Below are 12,508 nucleotides of genomic sequence, written 5' to 3'. Positions count from 1 at the left end.
CAAATGAATAAAAAGTGTAATAATAGAACACAATGAAGTAACTATATAATTTATGTAAGTAAGTTAAACTGTATACAAGCAAATACTCTAATAGGGTGACTGTACTATTAGAGTATCTAGATCGCGCACTTGCTACACATCGTTGGATCTCGTATTATAATTTGGTGGCTTTTATCCCGATTCTTCTATACTACTCCATGGACTATCTATGATGAAGACTCCATCTACATATGGGTTTTTAGCTCACTCTTCTAAGTGGTTTACCTGGTAGGTGTAAAAATTAATAGTTTTTTTATTCATGACTGAACTCTTGCATAATTATGACACAGGCCTTTCAAACCAAAAAAGGCACTCCTACGATGGTTACTCTCCATCTACATAGCAATTTTTAACCCACTCCCCCAAGGGGTTTACCCTGTGGGCAGGTGAGAAGTTTGACTTTATTTTACGGTTATACTCTGTGAATGTTCATCGGATTCCTACCAAACTTGGTACTGAGGTTTGCTTTAATGAGCCCTTTATGTGTGTGCCAAATTTCAGCCCGATTGGAGCACACGTTGGTGTTTTATGGCGGATTTTGCAAAGTGCGTGAAATGAAGAAACTAAAATGAAACTTTGGCTGCTCGTATCTTGGAAGTGGCTGGGCGATTTTCTTCAAATTTGGTACATATGTAGGCTCCCCTTCCTAGCAGGAACTTCTGTAGCAAATTTGGTTCCAATCAGATAAGGGATCGCAGAGCTATGTATGTGTGAAAATCATGTTTCTTTCTTCCTATCAATATACTCACGGTGTGGCGCGCCGGCTTCTTGGGCCGCACAACACACTACCATGTGCCTTGATACCATCATTCGTATCTCTAGTTTCAGTACTTTTGTCACATAAATCCCTACTTTATTTTTAATGTTATAAATTTATACAGCTGTATATATGTGACTGGATTTGCGAAAAGGTACCTTTTCCACACATTTGACATATATACCAGCAAACAAAATGATGTAACACTTGACTCCTTGTACTGATTAACTTGCTCTTAGTGTAAAAATGTAGCCAGATACTGTAGCTACATTCATTGAAACTTTCAAGCAATTATATGCTATGATCAAAGAGTTATGAAGCTTTAAAGGTAAAAAATGGGTCAAATTTGTGTGTGAAAAAGGTACCTTTTCACAAATACAGTCGCATATATACATACATGTAACTAACCTATAACATTTTCTTGGAATGTACCATCCATAGCCACTAAAGCCTTCCCTAATAAATAGACAAAATAAAATTAAACAGTGTTATTTGACAATCTGACTTGCTATAGTCCCATTGGCATAAATTGTATGTGACGTCCAATGAAAACATTGCTCCAATTAAGTCACAGAATACTATGCTGACAAGAGATTTTTCATGACCACGAAACAACTCAACCTGTTATGCATACCAAATTAGTTAACATAAAATACAGCAGTAAAGTACTTACAGGATAATCATTTTGTAATGATAGTACACATTCAACAGGGGTTTCCTGCACAATAAATTCACCATTATAGTGACATACGTATATGTAGTTATGCTTACACACATACATACAGCCAATAGTTGCATAGTGCTACAAAAATGAATTTCTTTACACAATTTTCTACATTATCAAGACTCACGGTAGTAAGTCGCGCAGCCAAGAAACTACAAAGCGCATGCCCAATTAAAAGACGTGCGGCCACTACTGTGAGTTATTTACGTGTAGGGCCGGTTTCACAATATTAGTCCTAAATTACGCAACATCTCTCAATAGATTTGTATTGCGTTACGTGATAAAAAATCTTTAGGAGTCGTTATCATCATCATCATAGTTTTCTTGCGACCTCGCTAAAATAAAAAAGTAACCATCGCAAAATAAAAAATAGGCGTATTTCACTTTATTTCTCTACCATATGTTATAACTACTGTCACGTTATACCAGTCAACCAGTCAACATAGCCGTGTTTGTATAGTCCATCTAGCACTGACATTATCCAATCCTGGTTTGCCTATACGCGTATTTTCTTCAATCAACCTCTAATCCGTACAATAACTTTTAAAGACACGACGTGGACACAAACTCTAATGCCTGATAAACAAGTTGTGACAGCGTGCTGAACCGTAAGTTCCCTAGGGATGGCGTTTTAAGCAGAAATCTTTTAAATTCCATTTAGTACCACACCCCATGCGAGCGTTTATAAATCGAACAAAATCACTAGCGAAGGTGCTTTAAGCATACTCTTCAATTCTCTATTTACATGTAATTTTTAATAGATTAACCACAAAGGCCGATAAGGTGAATACAAAAGGTAACAAGCCTTTAGGGGTTACCACCTCTATGTAGTGTGTACCATGTAGCTTGTGTTGTGGCTTTCATTAAGTATTATGCACACACAAATGGTGCAACAAAATTTTGTAATGGATTGTTCGAATGTGGTTCGTGGTTTGCCAGTGACCATGTATGAGTTGGGGTTGGTCCACACAACTTACACAATATTCAAATTTCATGATGGCCATGATAATTTCTTGCCATATGGTAAACATACAACAATGTGTAACAACGTTAATTAACATCACATCAAGACTTGACTAAAAATAGTTCCAACAATAGTGATGATTTCTTGTATGTCAGCATGACGATACTGAGACCTGTAAAAGAATAAGCAGGCACTGAAGTTAACCTTAAATTAAACACTCATGCAACTGACCTGGAACATCGGTCGCAACACCAAAAACACTTGTTTCGATATCTGATGACACAATCCAGCAGGCACTGAATTAAAAGAGAATGTACAAAAAATCAATATGCTGGGCTGTGTCAATAATAGCATGGATAATCAAAATGAACAAAAATTATATCCCAGGCTAAGTGAATGAATAACATAACTGTTGGGTAAGCATGTTAAACCAGAACATTAGGACATTAGTCAAACCAGAACATTAGGACATTAGTCAAACAAAAGTACGCTATCACAACTTGGTCATAATACAATGTTTGTACTACTGGACTTCACACTGGTTGCCCAAAAATTGTGCCATTCCGGGACAACAGCATAATATTATGAAACAAATAGTTACTACAACACAGAAGGCTTACTGTTGCACTGTCTACACTGATATACCATAATTTAAAAACATAACAGGTGGGCATTAAATACAATACACTTAATATCTGGGCACTAGGAAAAAATCACTAACATCACAACATGTAAACTGACCTGGAAATTAACACCCTTGATGCCACTACAGTCTACACTGGATACTTGTTTGAACCCATCAACACTATGCCTGATACATCTGAGTAGACTGACCTGCAAATTCACATCACTAGTATACAGTGATAATTGATAACTGCAAAAACAACAATTGCAATAATACAATTCTTCTGTACGTCAACTGACCTGAAATTCATGACACTCAATACCGAGACCTGTAAAAGAATAAGCAGGCACTGAAATCAACCTTAAATTAAACACACATGCAAACTGACCTGGAACATCGGTCGCAACACCAAAGACATCTGTTTCGATATCTGACGAAACAATCCAGCAGGCGCTGAATTAAAAAGAGAATGTGCAAAAAATCAATATGCCAGGCTGTACCAATAAAGGATGAATAATCAAAATGAACTAAAAATATATATCCCATATGCAGGTTAAGTGAGTAACATAACTGTTGGTTAAGCATGTAAACCAGAACATTTGGTCATTAGTCAAACAAAAGTACGCTATCACAAACTGGTCACTGATAATTGATAACTACAAAAAGAACAATTGCAATAATACAATTCCTCTGAATGTCAACTGACCTGAAATTCATGACACCTGTATCTTTGTTCCTGCATGGTCTCAACTTACATATGTACCATGATCACATTCAACTGCTAGTGGATAAAGATGGCCTGCAAAAACCAACAAGCAGGTGTTAAATACAATACACCTAAAGCCTGGAATATGAAAAAATATTATATAAGCATTATTCCACACTGATATAGTAATAGATTATAGGATGTTGTGGAACTTGCCTAAACGTGTAAACTTGAACATGAGGACAACTGCATAATCTGGACACTTGGAATTGTCCAATACGTACCTGATGAACCGCAAGTAGGTACTATAATGACATTCACTTCAACATTTTATCCCAGCTGGGTGAATCTCTTGTAACTGAGTAAAAAGGTGTTTATTTTCCACCTGCAACCAAAGTTCTACATTTCTGTGGTTGGGTGTACATAAACTGACCTGGAAAATCAGTATGCCATAGGGGTATGGAAATGGTTCCTTTCCTTCTGTTGTGACATTACTTACAGCTGACTGGTAAATGATCATCGATGTCCCCATGGACCCCAACAATGAGTATATCAATAACTTCACAAGTTGGAATGAATTTCCTTTCAACATGTGGTGGAATGAATTTCCTTTCAACATGTGGTGGAATGAATTTCCTTTCAACATCTGGTGGACAGGTCCAAAAACCCTATCGCACAAACACGGTGAATCAGTGTGTGGCGATGTGACACGTTGCACAAACTTCACTCCTCGTTTCGTTAGCATTCAAGACCGGCATATATCATAGAGTCCCTCAGTATTCTTGACTCTTACTTTTTCAAGCGTTGCTCAAGCGATGTAGTTTCTCACGAGGGGCTCGAGTTTCTCAGTAAAGTCGAGCCGATTAAAGTACGCCTCACCATCCAGTTACATTCTTAAACCATTCAATTTAAAACCACGTATCATGAGTGTCCGCTTAAGGTTATCAGGGACTTTCCACGAGATTTCCCCTAAATAGATCACGTGTTAGTTGTCAATCTGGTGGATTCTAGTGGTATACATGGTTCAACAATGCGGTAAGTGTAGTATAAGCTGTCAATGAATAATTGTTTGTGCACTACTAAACTAAGTTATTTTTGTGTGATAAGCATGCTTGAGGAAGGATCTGGGGGACGAGACTAATGTTTTGACAGCAGTTGATGGACAGCAGTTGATGATGGCCAGGCAAAGAACTGCGAGAAGAACTACTATGATAGTATGATAGTAGGGAAAAATTCCCACCCCTATAGCTCTGCCTAGGGGCATTAACTAGCATTATCTACAGCTACTGTATTATGTTGCTGATATGTACATTCAGGCCAAGAATAAAGGTGAAAGTGGTAGTAAGGCTCAATCCTATTATTCTGCTGAACAGGCAAGGGAGTCTGGGACTCTGGGGACATGTTCCCTCAGGAAAGTACAAGTACTACAACTTTTTTGTTTTAATTGCTTCATCAAGTATAAAAATTTCAGTTAAAAGGTGATGATCGAGCTCTGGTCGTATGCACTGGTTGGAGTGGTTGTATCGATACTGCACTGTGACATCCTTGAGGGGTTAGTGCTGGCATTGTCCATGGCAATACTATTCCATCTCCCCGAGTCTTGATGATTGAGTCCTCCATTCCTTTCTCTGCTGCTCCAATCCTGAAGTGGTGACCACAGTCAAAAGGTGACGATCGAGGCTCTGGTCTTGCATCTATACTGTACTGCAACACCCTTGAGGGGTTAGTACCGGCATTGTCCATCGCAATACTGTTCCATCTCCCATATACAAGTCTTGATGGTTGAGTCCTCTATTCCTTTCTCTGCTGCTCTAATCCTGAAGTTGTGACCAAAATATTAAAAAATGGTTATAACATGATAAATGATTATGATGATAACAATTACAAATGTATTTATAGCTGTGTAGCAACTGTGAACTAATTAGGCACTTGCAAGTTTAATTAGGTGTCTGAAGCATTTAACATGCACAGATATGAGATATATTCATGACGTGCAGGCAGTAAAGATAAATTTACTCTAATAGAACAGTCATACTACACCGTAAATTCATACTTCCGAATTTACGGTGTTATGAAACAATCATTATTATGTATGGATTTTACTGACTCTCCAAGATAATACTCTGCATTAATGTTAATTGCTCATTTCCAAAAAAATTACCTTTTAAACCAAATGTACAGAGCCTATCACTGACAAAAATGAGTGATATCCACCCCAAAAACACCTTCGCTGTAAAAAAGGCGCGCCCAAGAAACTACAAGTACCTGGAACCCAATGTAAAATACAAAAAGAAAAATCAGCTTAGCTGAAGTGAAAAGTAACTGGTAACTTAAAGAGCTGATATCTGAAGCGGCCAAGAATACAATTACTAAAGTTTAATCCATGCAAGAACACCTGGCTATAAAACAGGTGTATACATGAAAGTAACTGGCAACTGAAATGGCTGATATCTGAAGCGGCCAAGAATGAATGGTCATATACAACTAATTCAAAAATTTAACACTGAACCTTTATAATTCAGCTGTGTTCTATATTCACTCTTGCTGCATCGTAAAGTAATTTCTTTTAACTCTAATTGGCTGGTAATTTGGCCGCCTCTTTTGCTGACTATTAAAAAAGGCGGCCAAATTACCAGCCAATTAGAGTTAAAAGAAATTACTTTACGATGCAGCAAGAGTGAATATAGAACACAGCTGAATTATAAAGGTTCAGTGTTAAATTTTTGAATTAGTTGTATATGACCATTCATTCTTGGCCGCTTCAGATATCAGCCATTTCAGTTGCCAGTTACTTTCATGTATACACCTGTTTTATAGCCAGGTGTTCTTGCATGGATTAAACTTTAGTAATTGTATTCTTGGCCGCTTCAGATATCAGCTCTTTAAGTTACCAGTTACTTTTCACTTCAGCTAAGCTGATTTTTCTTTTTGTATTTTACATTGGGTTCCAGGTACTTGTAGTTTCTTGGGCGCGCCTTTTTTACAGCGAAGGTGTTTTTGGGGTGGATAGTTTATACTAATTTAACAATGAAGTAGGGTTCCAGCGACAATAAGTTGTGACACAAGATGTATGAATGACAGTACAGTAGCTATTACAACATAGTTGTATGGGGGAAAAAATCCCTACATTGGCATCTGTCCAATACCAAAGTAAGGATTTTCGCACCTGTTGTAATAGCTACCATCATTCACATCTCTTGTTTGTTTCATTACTTTTTATTACCAAAATCCTATGTACACACTTCCTTTACTTACAATTTCTAACTGCATTAGTTTGCTAACTTTTGTTTTAGTGTAGGTATGAAATACATGTGTTCTTTTATCAGAGCTTCCTACTAATCTTGAGCGAACTACGCACTAGATTATGTCTTGTTTTATGATTGCAGCTAGATCACTATGGGGCATGGATTGCTTAATGGCACATATGGTTTCCAAGTGACTGTTTTTAAGTGCAGCTACAAGTATCTATTTCCTTTTACAATACAGCACACTTCGAATAATTATTTGGCATCTTAATATACTCTTTCAAGGAAGTATCAATATGGAAAATTAGCACCTTGGTATGGTTTCCTTGCAAGAAAAGGTTACCATGTAATTAAAAATAAAAGGAAAGTAAATAACAGTACAAAAAGCAGATACTCACATGTGCCACACATGTGTTTGTTATTGTGGCATGAAATTATGGCCTTTAGCCTTGCATCTTCGGTCAGGCAGGCTAGCAGACCAAAATCGGGTATTGGCAATTAAAAGATAAATTTCAATATTCAACCTTCTGCCAGTGTTTTCTTGCTTTTAATATTAGATTTGATGTTAGATGCACTAGATTCTTCCACAACACACATGCAGTCTAGACATTCACCAACAGAGCCACAATAGCCACAACAGGTTTAAATAGTCATAAAACTCACCATAGAGTAAATGTCAGTCATAATACAGCATTTGATTATATCACCTGATGACATTCCCAACATGACCCAAGGCTGTAGCCACAGGAAACAAAAACAGTTAAAGACAAGTACAGGTATAGGAACAAGTACAGTACTATATACATATTCAATCATACAACTCCTTATTATTTACCTGAATGCCAAGCAATGAAAAGCTAGGATAAAATTTGGCAAGTGTGACTTGTGATCCTGTTAGCAAGTTAATACTACCTATGCATAGAAAATATACATAGGTATTACTACTGTACAGTACATGGAGGATAGTGGGATTCATGAATACCTTTAAGTTTGTAATCGTCCTCACAAAGTCTTACAATAATCTGTGGTACACACAATCCTATTAGTGAAGCTAATTGGTACTGCAGAACTCATACAATTTAACACTTTACCAACAGATGTAAACTTCTCTGCAAAGAGTTGCCAACACTCCACCCCGCCCTACAACAGCACAGTACAATATACACACAGAGTAATAGCACACCACCATACATCTGATGTAACACAGAGAAAGTAACTAGAATCCAAACTCCAAGAAAGATGAATTTGAGTATGTTTATCCTTTGATGTGATACTCTCGGATACTGGTGATGCATCATTGCAATTATAGATAAATAGTTGACCTACATGTAAAGGAAAACCACATATACTACATTATCCCATATAAAATAAAAGGACACAGTAATCTTATCATACTCACTGAGATTAAGAGTATAGGCAATGGCAAAAGTACACTAGGGTATAGTAAAATGTAATGAATTTCAGGTTGATTGTAGTGACTAAAAAGCAAAACAAAAGAAAGATTCTAGGGAATAAATCTAAGCAACATACATACCATTGGCTTTTCTGAAAATTTGAGCTCTTTAGAAAACTCTTGGATCAATTCAGTAAAACATAAGTTCTGGTTAAGTTCTTCATTGTGCAACAGGAACTTTAGTTATCTGAAGTTATGCATAAATCCCAAGTGTTGCTTTCAACTCAATTACTATATACACTATACATGCATGCACAAATATGAATAAATGAATACAGCTGTATTAATCTAGCAAGTTCACTACTTCGTATGGCCTAGTAGCAAGATCTCTAAACATGTATCAAACAGCACAGTAGTGCAGGGAAATCTAGGGTATCCAACAAAATGCTACTTACAATTAAAATCCATCACATAAATATCATATTAAACAAAATGCTTTTCACAAAAGAACCTGACTAACATGAAACGTACTGTAGTGCTAAACACAAGAAAACCATTACAAAAGCACAAAATTGAATTCTAAACAATTGATTTTAGTCTGCCTACCTGGCGCAGTGCTAAAGATGAATGACACATTGTATGGTCACCATTTTATGCCACAATACACAACTCATGTCTCAGAAGTGCTTTTTTGGGTTCCAGCAAATGTCTGACCTCTGTGCCTTGCTTTTCCTTTTACATATCTTCAATTATGCTGCTATGCAAAGAACCATATCAGTGTATTATTTTTGTATCAACACTTTCGTTAAGGCATCACTGTTGCATTAGGGCAACTTATTAGAGTATCTAGAGTGAGCCTCTAGCCTATATGATATTCAGTAGGCATGACCACTATATACAGGTGTCCTATTTACTATAAGTGCAGCCAGACCAAAAAGGAAGGGGACATGGTAGACATGTACGTACAACTATAGTAGATCATTAAGGGGTGCGTTCACCATGTTCATCATTAATATTGATGTTGTGTTAAATCACTATTAGTGCTACTAGGTGTGGCCATCATGTTCTATTGCAATATTTAAATGGAGTCAGACCATCAATTGGTATGGTCAATTGGTCATTGTGTTTGACTAGATTATTGGTGTCAGGCTCTGTTTTCAGTGACTGACCTACAATATTGTATAACTGTAGGTACTACTGAGTGTCTAAAACCCCTTGCAGTAGCGTAGGCACTTACATAAACACACTGAACATTTTCTAATCGAACTGCCATGTTTGTATACCATACACTGGCATGCTATCACCTTTCTGGCATGCTATCACCTTTCTTTGGCCCACCTTATTGTTAGCTAGGTCAAGTACTGTTCTTAGGTTTCCAGTTCCAGTTTGCTAGGTTAGGTAATCCAAAGGCTGCAGCACAATTGCTGTCAGATCTTCAGTGCTGGTCACTGTAAAGCTTTAATAACAATAATTACTTTAGGTTAAAGGAAGAAAATCCAGCCTTCCTAGAGGAAGACTGAGTGTGGCTCCGACTAGACATTGAATGACCTGTGGTTTGAATCCTGGGATAGGAAGGATTTTTCCCTTTCTTTGGTTTTTTTTGTTACACCTTATTGTTAGCTAGGTCAAGTACTGTTCTTAGGTTTCCAGTTCCAGTTTGCTAGGTTATAATCCAAAGGCTGTAGCACAGTTGCTGTCATTGCTGTCAGACCTTCAGTGCTGGTCACTGTAAAGCTTTAATAACAATAAATACCTTAGGTTAAAGGAAGAAAATCCAGCCATCCTGGAGGAAGACTTGAGTGTGGCCCCGACTAGACATTGGGTGATCTGTGGTTCGGAATCTTGGGGTAGGAGGGATTTTTTTCCTTTTTTTGCCCCTTTAGGTCAAGTACTGTTCATAGGTTTTCAGTTCCAGTTTACTAGGTTAGGTAATCCAAAGGCTGCAGCACAGCTGCTGTCAGACCTCCAGTGCTGGTCACTGTAAAGCTTTAACTAGCTATTTAAAAAAATTAAAAATTTAAAAAGAAGTAGGGGTTGATATACACGCTACAAAAAGTAAGAAAACAAGCTCAAAAATGTTACAGCTGAAATGAGAAACGATCCAGCAGTAAAAGTAAGGAAACAAGACTACTTGCTAAAATGAGACACACTTTAATGCCTACTTTTGGCTAGCATCTTGAAATGAGACCATCAAATTAGCCAAAAGAAGGGATCAAAGTGTGTCTCATTTTAGCAAGCAGTCGTCTAATCTTGTTTCCTTACTTTTTACTGCTGGATCATTTCTCATTTCAGCTGTAACATTTTTGAGCTCGTTTCCTTACTTTTTGTAGCATGTATATCAACCCCTACTTCCTTCTGAAATATTTAATTTTTTAAATAGCTAGTTTGTTTACTTTTTTTGTCTAGCTAGCTAGCTATATTATACTCTTTTTGTCTTCCACATAGTATAAATATCACTTGAAGCAGCTATCTTTTACCTTCATACGCAATAAGTGCCTCTTAAAATAATTATCGTCTTGTCTTTTAAAGCTATTACAGTAACTGTTTAAGGCTTCAGCTGTATTTCTAATGGCCTAAATGTTGATAATTTTACAGTAAAACATTGCTGGAGAATCCACCATTATCAGAGTGAACCCTCGCTTTTAGAAGTCTGGATCCCGAAGTAGATCTGCCCCTCAAAGACATTATTAGCTAGCTACCTCACAAAAAGCCGATTACCCAGCGTTAATAAATGCTAGAAACAATTCCTTGGGTACTACACCCATTCACCCTCATCTTAAGCACATGTATTCACACTTCGCTAAAATCATGTGTTTGGGTTGTGGCGCGTGCTGCAACTATTAAGCGCTGCAATTATTAATTTTCCTTCGAGAAGAACAAAGAAGCGGATGAATGATGAAAGCAAACAGCATGGTGCAGTGTACAGAACGTAATCGGAACAACAGATTCATGAATCCGACGTCATTACCTTGACTGTCTGAAATTTCTGGAGCCGTACACCTAACGCTACCGGGTCTTATAGCAGGCAGGCTGGCAGACGAAATGTAGGCAAACTTCAAAACTTTTAAAACTCACTGTACATCGAAACATTCGACTTTTCGCTTCGTTTACACAAGGTACAGCATCATTATAACAGTACTAATACATTCCAGGTGGTTTTTTCAAGTAAAATTTACTATTGTACTGTATGATAACAATAATAACAATTATTTCATTCAGTGCCAAAAATTGGGATTTTTCTACTGAGATTTGTTGTATAACACTATACCTTGTTTCACTATTTTTTATTATTTGGATCCGTACTTCATTTTTAATTTACACATATATAAGGCTAGATGTGGTACCTGCCCTTTGTGCAGGTTAAACTAAGTGATTGATATAAGCCTGCCCTTCATGCAGGTCAGTATTGTATTGTTATACTTAACCATACAAGTATTGCTGTAAAAGCAAAGTACACTCTAGTAACCATGTCTTTGATCCATTTAGCTCACCAACTGTAGCACTGATTGATGCAACAGGCATTTAAATTTATGTATGCTCTTTTCTACATTGACACATGCACATGCATCTGTATTTGTAACTAATAAAACATCCTACAGTGTACAAGTGTACCATATTAGTAGGGTCAAATACAGTGGTTTCATGACCAACCTCTGGCTAACAAAGTTTGATGGTTTAATATTTTACTTTTGGACATTTTAAACAGAATGAGGTCCCACGTCACTTTTAAAAGTCCGGGAAAAGTTTTGTGGAGCCAAAAATCCAAAATGGCTACCAGCCGACATGTGTAAATATAAAGTAACAAAAACTTCATGTAAAAGTTCTTATTAGACTAATTTGGGGTCAAGGAATCCATGTTTGATTGAATTTTGTGATTGGATGCTCTGTTAATGTAAAATTTTAAGAATTTTGCTCAATAAGTGATGTAATGCATATAAATGGTGTGTTTAGTCTAATTCAAGGTTCCACTCCAACTCACTTGATAATTCAGGTTCAGCACCAAAATCAGATGCAGATGTAGCTTCAGATTCAGATTCAGACTCTGAATTGGGCTC

The 12,508-nt window shown here is 37.0% G+C and overlaps 2 protein-coding genes across 6 annotated transcripts in view; both read right to left on the bottom strand.

The window, feature by feature from the left end:
• LOC136241610 (uncharacterized) overlaps window positions 1-12,508 on the bottom strand; it is a 127,832-nt gene that overhangs the window by 40,993 nt on the left and 74,331 nt on the right. For all 4 annotated transcript variants that reach the window (XR_010694359.1, XM_066032847.1, XM_066032849.1 and 1 more), the window contains 8 exons: window positions 8,252-8,382; window positions 8,152-8,200; window positions 8,043-8,099; window positions 7,896-7,972; window positions 7,724-7,795; window positions 1,470-1,514; window positions 1,302-1,417; window positions 1,205-1,252 (listed from right to left, as the gene is read on the bottom strand). Coding sequence is in view for 3 of the 4 variants with exons in the window: in XM_066032847.1 (XP_065888919.1) it covers window positions 1,205-1,252; window positions 1,302-1,417; window positions 1,470-1,514; window positions 7,724-7,795; window positions 7,896-7,972; window positions 8,043-8,099; window positions 8,152-8,200; window positions 8,252-8,382 (595 nt within the window). In the remaining variant the exon portion in view is untranslated. The remainder of the gene's footprint in view (window positions 1-1,204; window positions 1,253-1,301; window positions 1,418-1,469; window positions 1,515-7,723; window positions 7,796-7,895; window positions 7,973-8,042; window positions 8,100-8,151; window positions 8,201-8,251; window positions 8,383-12,508) is intronic.
• LOC136241615 (uncharacterized) lies at window positions 2,504-6,066 on the bottom strand. Of its 2 annotated transcripts, none has more exons than XM_066032856.1 (8): window positions 4,249-6,066; window positions 4,032-4,200; window positions 3,816-3,908; window positions 3,498-3,562; window positions 3,409-3,437; window positions 3,226-3,318; window positions 2,716-2,780; window positions 2,504-2,656 (listed from the first exon to the last, which is right to left on the bottom strand). In XM_066032856.1, exons 3-8 carry the CDS (start codon window positions 3,824-3,826, stop codon window positions 2,581-2,583), a joined length of 339 nt encoding a protein of 112 aa, XP_065888928.1. In that variant the 5' UTR covers window positions 3,827-3,908; window positions 4,032-4,200; window positions 4,249-6,066; the 3' UTR covers window positions 2,504-2,580. The 2 variants fall into 2 exon arrangements, with proteins under 2 accessions (XP_065888928.1, XP_065888927.1); XM_066032855.1 differs by having other exon boundaries at window positions 3,226-3,358; window positions 3,610-3,908; window positions 4,249-6,059.

This window comes from Dysidea avara, chromosome 12 (assembly GCF_963678975.1).
Source record: "Dysidea avara chromosome 12, odDysAvar1.4, whole genome shotgun sequence".
In the NCBI taxonomy this organism is placed as follows: domain Eukaryota; kingdom Metazoa; phylum Porifera; class Demospongiae; order Dictyoceratida; family Dysideidae; genus Dysidea; species Dysidea avara.
The sequence above is the reverse complement of the archived record's forward strand: the minus strand, read 5'-3'. Positions and strand labels throughout refer to the sequence as shown.